At 44.0% G+C, this 9,136-nt stretch overlaps 1 protein-coding gene across 1 annotated transcript in view; it reads left to right on the plus strand.

Annotated features, from left to right (window-relative positions):
* LOC121926773 (cytosolic phospholipase A2 epsilon-like) overlaps positions 1-1,193 on the plus strand; it is a 58,445-nt gene extending 57,252 nt beyond the window's left edge. Inside the window, exon 21 of the mRNA XM_042460039.1 lies at positions 781-1,193. Coding sequence (XP_042315973.1) covers positions 781-995 — 215 coding nt within the window. The 3' untranslated portion in view covers positions 996-1,193. The remainder of the gene's footprint in view (positions 1-780) is intronic.
* Positions 1,194-9,136: the final 7,943 nt, after the last annotated feature.

Raw genomic sequence — 9,136 nt, forward strand, 5'->3', positions numbered from 1 at the left:
TAGAACTGCTATTATTATTATTATTATTGAACTGTTATTATTATTATTATTATTATTATTGAACTGTTGTTGTTGTTGTTATTATTATTATTATTATTATTATTATTATTATTATTATCCATGTGATAAACTAATATGTGTGGAATAGTGTGGAAGGGCCACTATGGATAAACTACAGCCTCTTATCTTATTGAAAACTGCTGAAGGACAGTACCAGAAGTGACAGGAGATTCCCAAACAGCTCTAGTGGGAGTTGTTATTATTATTATTATTATTATTATTAACCTTTATTTATAAAGCGCTGTAAATTTACACAGTTATATTACAAAGTGCCTGGTATATTCCTGGAGGTGGAATATTTCTCTTGGAGTGTCCCTACACTACAAAATTATAGCACTTTGATACCACTTTAATTGCAAACATTTCCATTCTAATCTTGGGATTTAGAATTCTCTGCCAAAGAATTCTAGTGCTTTAGTTTAGAAAAGTGCACTATAGTACTTCCCTAAACTACATGTCCCAGGATCCACAGGATGGAGCCATGCCAATTAAAGTGACATTGAATTGCTATAATTGTTTAGTGCAGCTACACCTCAGGTTTTTCCATAGGCTGCTTAAATATTCATGGCAGAAATACAGGTGGATAGAAGTACTTTTAACAATATGTTCTCCTATTAAATTTACTGACCACCCAACACCAAGAGTTGAGTTCTCTAGAAAAACACTCATTTATTTTTCTGAACCAAGAAAGGAATAACATCTGCTGTTCCTTTATCCTAGGTATACAGCGTTGTTCTGATGCTGAGATGGATGCAGGAAAAGTTGATGTTTCCACTTGGAAGACTCCATACTCTACTTACTGCCTCCAATACAGTGATGAGAATTTTGATAAACTAGTCAACCTGAGTGAATACAATGTCTTGAATAACCAAGATTTGATTTTGCAGGCTTTGCACGCAGCTGTGGAACGGAAAAGGCGCCAGCAACATTGCTGAATGCATTAATTCCCTCTTGTGTGAAATACACATCGATGGTGTGTGTGTTTTGTTGTTTTTAATCCCCAGAATACAACAGGCAGGTCAGGATTGAAATAAAAGATTATCTATAGATAGTGGTTAATTTGAAGGCCTTAGCGGGATTGATTTCACCTTTTGAAATGATGACTGTTTAATGTTGTAGATGGGAGGCTTTAATGTGAGGGAAGTAAGATGCACTGTAAGCTGCAAGAGCTCACTTTTGTGTATATTTAATATTAAATTACCCTAAACAGTGAATTTTAAGAGCTCATTATCTTGCACAGTTTTTATAAGAACTATAACATAGCAATCACAGGTGGCACTTCATACATATTACCATATATACTCGACTATAAGTCGACCTCGTGTATAAATCAAGGACATATTTTGGGGCCAAAATTAGGGATTTTGATATGACTCGTGGATAAATTGAATGTAAAACTTTGGAGTGTATAACAAAGGATCTAAAGCAATGATTCCCAGACCCTCCAGATATTTTAGACTTCAGCTTCCAGAATTTCTGACTATTGGCCAAGCTGACTGAAGGTTCTGGGAGCTGAAGTCCAAAACACTGAATCACTGATCTGAAGGTTGAAGCAAAGGGAAATAATGCCAAAGAAACTTACAAGATTCCAGCAGGCATAACTGTTTGTACTCATCCTAAACACTGCATGGATGAGAGAATAGATGTGTGTGTTGGGGGGGGGGAGCTGTCAGAGCTTCCAGGACAGATTATTATGCTCTTGCTGTTTACCAGGAAATTGTTCCTTTTATCTTTTCCTTTTTATAAGAGTTAAATACAGTTAAATACCTGTGGATTGGTCGACTCAGGGTTTTGGGGTCAATTTTTGACTAAAATTTCTAGATCTATACATGATATATACAGTCAGAGTAGATCATTCTAGTCATCCTGCTCCTCTGCTTTCCAATGCCAATTCAATCTTTCTGAAGGGCAGACAGATTCTGTAGAGGGGAAGGAGATAGCCTTCAGAGGGGCTGTATGCACAAAAGACCCACATTCCCCCCGCCTCAGGTCCTCCTGTTCAAATGACACAGGTCAGTCACTCCAGGATGGGGTCAGGCAGACAGAATGCCAATTCAGTGGTCCCAGCTCAAACCCAGCTCAAGGGGGCCTTAGTGCTGTTTTCTGTGGTGTTTCTAGGAAACTGTGGCAACAACTGCCAAATCAGATGGCCATGTATGCTCCTTACCTGACTCCACCATTACCTCTCCTGTGAAGACCAAAGGAGGAGGGTGTCCAAAGGAGAGTGAGTAAAATGGTGAAGGGTCTGGGACCATGCCTTATGAGCAACAAGATAGGGAGATGGTTATGTTTTGCCTGGAGAAGAGACTATTAAGAGGTGATATTATAGCCTGTTTAAATATTTGAAGGGATGTCATATTGAGGAGGGAGCAAGTTTGTTTTCTGCTGCTCCAGAGAACAGGACCCGGAGCAATGGATGAAAGCTACAGGAAAAGAGATTCCACCTAAACATTAGGAGGAATTTCCTGATGGTAAGAGCTGTTTGACAGTGGAACACACTCCCTAAGAGTGTGGTGGAGTCTCCTTCCTTGGAGGTCTTTAAACAGAGGCTGGATGGCCATCTGTCAGGGATGGCTTGATAGAGAGTTCCTGCTTGGCAGGGGGTTGGACTAGATGGCCCTTGTTGTCTTTTCCAACTCTATCCTTTTATGGTTCTATCATTCATCTTTTGTCACAGCCTCTTGTCAGCGCAACTGCTGGGGTCCAACAACCACTGTCAGCAACTCAAACGAGTCCAAATCAGACCCTTGGAGCAGAGCTGGCAAATTTCTAGAAGCCGAAGCGTGGCTCCAAAGTCCAAGTTGGGATGACAGCAACTGGATGTCTTCCAGGAACTGCAGCAATGCAGGAACCTCCAGGGACACATAGCAAACCGATGCTATAGCTTCTTCTGATAAACCACCAGAGAAACTAAGGCTATGACAAAAGTGCTCTTTATTCACAGTGCTATAATACAAATCAAGATCTCTAAAACTCCAAAACATACCAATCCAACTCCTACTTCAAACCCACACCACACCCTTGCAACCCCTGGGCTTATATAGTCTCCAGACCATGTGGTCTCCCAAACCCAGTGAGTTCAGGTGTGTAACCATGTCATGTGTCTCCTGTGCAATCTAGACACATGGTTTCATCAGCCATGGCTACGTGCATTTGGGCACTGAAGTGTCCTTGAGACAATGAGCTTCAGCTGAGCTGATCAGCCTTACCACTCTGCTGAATGCTCATGGCCAAACACACACACATCAAGCATTTCCCTGTGTGCTGTATTTTAACCCTTCAAATCCCTAACACCTCTCATGTGGAAAGGAAGTGCCTGGCTATGTGGGTGTAGCCAGGTACCCCATGTTGAGGTAGTAGGTCCAGGACATGGCAGTGGGTAGATGTGAAAAACCTACCGCTCTCCATACCGGACTGGAGATTGACCCTGGTCCATCTGCTCAGCAGCAGAGATTACTGATGCTGGAGGCTCCCACAAAGACTTGTAGGGAACATAGTGCTTTTGGCTTGCTGACCTAGAGTTGGAAGGGACCACAAAGGCCATCTAGTTCCATCTCCTGCCACATAAGAATGCACAACTAAAGCACTCCCAAGATATGACCTACCAACCTCTGATCAAAAATATCCAAAGAAGAGTCTACCCCTGTCCCATCCATGAGGCAGATAGTTGACTAGCTCTTACCATCAGGAATTTCTTCCTAACATTCACTTGCCATCTTTTTACTTGTAATTTGTTTGGTTCAATGTGTTCCAGAGCTGACCTAAAAAAATATCCATGAGGGAAAAGGTAACTTACAGAGAAAAAGATTATCCAATCCTGTCATAAAGCTAAGAGCCAGTGCATTCAAAGTCCAGATGGCCAATATTAAGAGTACATCCTAAACCTGTAAAAGTCAGACTCAGCCATGCCTTGAAACGTAAATCATTGAAAATAACTCATAAAAGCTCTAAGCATGACTAATTCTGTATACAACCCAGTATTTTTTGTACTTACAAAAAGTTTTAATAATCATAAAATGCCACATGGCATGAAACTATAGGATGAGGAGAAATGCCACATGGCATGAAACTGTAGGCAGAGGAGAAATGGGAGTTGTCAGCACTGTCCCACAGGAAACTATAACACTTACACAGTCATATTGGTTACAATTCAAATCCTTGACCAGCAATGGAAACTCACCAAGTGACCTTGGGAAAGTCATATTCTTTCACCCTCAGAGGATGGGAAAGACAAACGCCCTCTGAAAAAATGTTGCCAAGAAAACCCCATGATAGGTTTCCCTTAGGGGTATCATAAATCAGAAAAGACTTAAAGGCACACAACAACAAATTTGATTAAAGACAACCCAGTCACCTCCTTGAATGCTCAAAACAGCACTATCATCAGCACTGGGCATTAAGGAAATGGGAAAACACTTGAAGGCAAACTGTAGAAATGAAAGGGTTGAACAACAAGCGAAGTATTATTTTAGCTGAATAAAGATATCTAGAGTTGTTTGATTTAATCCAGACAAGTGATGACTAAATGTGGTTACTGGCAGCATAATTAGCATTATTAAGAGCTTGTAGCATCTTCCAGAAAATCCATGACACATTATTTCTACTATTAAAATACCAGCTCAGAAACATTTTCTTCTAGGAAGTCTACTCCTCTTCTATAACTGAACCAAAGGTTAAATATCTAAATGCGTATGCTCACATTCATCCTTTCTTACACCTTTCCCTTCCCTTTGTTTGTTGGTTGTTTCTCTGTGGAAGAAGCAATGCCGCGCACCTGAAGAAACAATGGCGCGTGTGCTTGTGGCACGCACACTCCACTGCCCCGCAAGCACAAGCCCCATTGTAACTGGGCTCAAGCATATGCACTATTTCTTTTACATGGGGGGGGGGTCCGGAACGGATCCCCCATGTAAAAGAAGGGTGCACTGTATGTCTTTGCATTTTAGGATCTTACTTAGTTCTTTCATAATTGCCCTCCTAGTCTTAGTCTTCTGATTTCTTGATTGAAGTTTCCATTCTGGTCAAGGATTGATCCAAGGTATGGGAAGACTTTAGCTCCTCATCTATATTAAATTTGTGAATATCCTTCATGGTCATTAATTTTTTTTTAATGTTCCACATTAAATGTGCCTTTGTTCTTTCTTTTTTGATTTTCCTTAGTAGATGGTCCAAGTCTTTGTTATTTTCTGCAAGTATTGTGGTGTCATCTATTTGTCTTAGGTTGTTGATCTTCCTTCCTCCAGTCTTCTCTCCTCCTTCTTCCAGATCTAACCTGCTGAATTGATAAACTGTAAAATCTTCTTTCAGCATTTCAAGAAAAAGCATGTACAATTAATTTTGAATTCTCAGATATAAATCCCCTGGTTCTATTTACAAAAGAAATTTATCTATATTTCTGTCCATCTACAGCAGGGGTCGGCCCGCGGAGGCGGCCGACCAGCCCCTGGCTGCTGTTGCCACCGCCGCCGACACCACCCGTCACGGCTTTTCGCCGCCTGGTGCCGCCATTTGGGTGGCAAAAATGGCGGCGAAGTCTTGCGCACCTTCCCCACCATTTTGGAGAAAAAATGGCGGCGTCCAATAGCGGCCTCTGGGGTTATGGGCACCGCCATTTTTTTTGCCCAAAATGGCGGCAAAGTCTGCATGACCCGGGGAAGGTCGCGTGAGACTTTGCTGCCTTTTGCCGCCAAAATGGTGGCGCCCGAGTGGTGAAAAGCCGTGATGAGCTGCTGCGGCGGAGCGGCAGGGGGCCTCTAGGAGGCCCGCTGCCGTCGCTGGGGCCTCCAGGAGGGCTCCGACATCGGCAGGGGGCCTCTAGGTGGCCCTTTGCCATCAGGGGCCCTCCAGGAGGGCTCCGACGGTGGCAGGGGGCCTCTGGGAGGCCCTTCTGCCATCGCTGGGGCCCTCCAGAGGCTCCAACGGCGGCAGGGGCCTCTGGAGGCCCTTTGCCGTCACTAGGCCCTCCAGTCAGGTTCCAGCGATGGCAGGGGCCTCTGGGAGGCCCTTTTCTGTCGCTGGGCCCTTCAAGAGGGCTCCGGCGATGGCAGGCGGCCTCTAGGTGGCCCTTTGCCATTGCTAGGGCCCTCCAGGAGGGCTCCGACAGAGGCAGGGGGCCTGGGAGGCCCGGTGCCATTGCTGGGGCCTCTAGGGGGCCCTCCAGTGCTGGCGCCCCCCACCACGCTTTTTTGCTGGTCTCTGACGGGCCTGGGGCCCCGTCAGGGCCAGCAAAAGGGGAGGCCTGGCCCCCGGAGGGTGGAAGTTCTGCCCCGGCGGCCGCGCCCCGCCCCTGGAGGGTGGAAGTTTCCACCCCCTGCATGCGGCCCCGCCCCGAGGTGGAAGCTCCACCCCTGGCACGTGGACCCGCCCTGGAGGGTTGAAGCTCCACCCCCGGCTTTTGCCCCCCAGTCGTCTGAGGGACAGCAACCCGGCCCCCGGCTCAAAAAGGTTGCCTACCCGGATCTACAGTGACAGGAACTGACACATTTGAGGGCACCAGGGAGCCTTGGGGAGGGCTCAGAAATGGTACTAAGGCCAAAAGAAATGCATTTTCCCATCCTGATCTAATTGATATATAAAATAACATATCTAACACGACAAACTTACTAAAAGGCAGCAAGCTGCTAGAACCATAAGAAGCCAGTAAATCATTATGTCAGATATTCGGAACACATATCAATAAGGACAAAAATCTGTTGTCTTGATAGTAATGTTCTTCATTCCTGAAAATCCATGAAACATCATAGACTGCTGTAGAGAAAGAAGGAAAGAAACCTAGTGCTAGAAAGTTAAGTTATTCTGCATTTGAGGCAGACAACATATGAGCATTTTCCTTTATTTATTTATTTGTTTATTTATTTATTTATTTATTTTGAAGTTCACTTAAAAAAGACACACAGTACAGAGTGACAATCTTATATACCATATGTATATACAAACTTCCAAGATCTTGAATATGGTAATAACTGAGTCCATTATTATCAATATCAACTGTGCCACACTTCTTACACTAGCAGCAGGGATAATTATGGAACATGTGTCAAAATGCGGCTGTGCAGCACAAACATGAAAGGATCCTATGATTAAACTCTGTGCCCCAGTTTTCAAAATCATTGGCAACTATTACTAATGAGAGAATGAATTACAGAAGGTAAAGAATTAATGTTCACTGAGTTGGTTACTGTGGCAGAAGAACAACAGCAGTGGATGCAATCAAGGCGTGCACAAGACTGCTGGCATTATTTACTTCCATTGCAATTCTTCCACCCAGCCATTTAAGAGCCAAGATGTGGCAGGCTATTCCAGTCGTCTAAAGAACCACAAGTTCCTGATACATCAACATGAGTTTTGATGGGATTTTTCTGTTTGCTGTCTTTTCCATGTCCACATTTCTGATCCTTGGGGATGGAGATCTCTTTAACCAAAGTCTTGTATCTGCACTAGGGATAGGGTGATGGGGTTTTATTGGTTTCTTTTAAAGCAACAAAAACACTGCAGCAGGGTTTGCTGAGGTAGTCTTATGGTTTGAAGGGCAATTTTTTGTCCTCTCTCTAAAAAAGAGTAATAATTAAAAGTTAAGTTATGGTGCAAAGGTCTATTTCACTGATGAATTATAGCATCATGATGCTGAAAAAGAAAGAGAAGAGAATAGGAAGGAATATATGTATAATATGCCATGGATTAACAATAAACCACTTAAATGTGGGAATAAATGTTGGCAGCCACTTCCATGAACTCATAGAATCCGAGAGTGGGAAAAACTGCAAGTCATCCAGTCCAGCCCCACCTGCCATGCAGGAACTCTCAGTCAAAGCATCCCCGACGAGATGGCCATCCAGCCTCTGTTTAAAAACCTCTAAGGAAGAGATTCCACTACACTCCGAGGAATTTGTTCCACTGTCAAAACAGGCCTTACTGTCAGAAGTTTCTCCAATTTTGAGGTGGAATCTCTTTTCCTGTAGCTTGCATCCATCGCTCTGGATCATAGCTCTGGAGCAGCAGAAAACAAGTCAGCTCCCTCCTCAATATGATATCCTTTATTTAAACAGGCCTATCATATCACCTCTTAACGTTCTCTTCTCCAGGCTAAACATCCCCAGCTTCCTAAGTCTTTCCTCAGGGGCATGGTTTCAAGACCCTTCACCATTTTGGTCACCCTCCTTTGGACATGCTCCAGTTTTTCAACATCCTTTTTGAACTGTGGTGCCCAGAACTGGACACAATATTTCAGGTGGCAGGGGGTTGGACTGGATGGCCCTGTTGGTCTCTTCCAACCTATGATTCTATGACCATTTTAGTCGCCCTCCTTTGGACATCTCTGGGGACCAGGCTATAACTGGCTTGCAATTACATATGATAGGACCCAGCTGCCTCCCAATTAGAATTCAATTTGGGAAAGGTAAACTGGCTTTTTTACCCCATGCGATAGGGTCTGAGATTCAGAAAACTGTAAAAGGTCAAGAGATGATTATTTACTTCCACTTTCTTTCTTGGAGCACCAGTTTTCACTCTACCTGACAAAAATATTTTGTAGGTGTTGGCTTGCATTAAGCATGGTCTGCCTGATAGCAGAATGTGAATTAAACAATGTGCCCGTCGATGAGCCCTATGAAATATCACACAGACTAAGAGGTTATCTATTTCCCTAGAGTCTGCTTTCTTTGATTAGTAGAAAGCTAACTTTATTAAGAAAAAACATAATGATATAGAAAGGTATGATAGCTCTGGTTCAATTAATGTATTAGACAGAGGAGACAGGGAGATACTCTGCTCTTCCTCTGGGAACAAAACAAGGTATCTTGTCCTCAGAGGCTTGAGAAGTGGGAAAGATGACACAGGCGAGCAAAGGATGGTTGAGTAACCCAAAGAATTCTAACGCTTTTACTGCTACTTATCCCCTGCAAACACATGTGTCTTGAGCAGGGGTAGGCAGAGGCCCCATGGGCGCCGCCATTTTTTTCACCAAATGGCGGTGAAGTCTCGTGCGACCTCGCCGCCATTTTGCCACCCAAAATGGCGGCACCCAGAGCGGCGAAAAGCCGTGACGGGCGGCGGCAGCGGCAACAGCAGCCAGGGCTGG

This window comes from Sceloporus undulatus, chromosome 1 (genome assembly GCF_019175285.1).
Source record: "Sceloporus undulatus isolate JIND9_A2432 ecotype Alabama chromosome 1, SceUnd_v1.1, whole genome shotgun sequence".
NCBI classification, from domain to species: Eukaryota; Metazoa; Chordata; class Lepidosauria; order Squamata; family Phrynosomatidae; genus Sceloporus; species Sceloporus undulatus.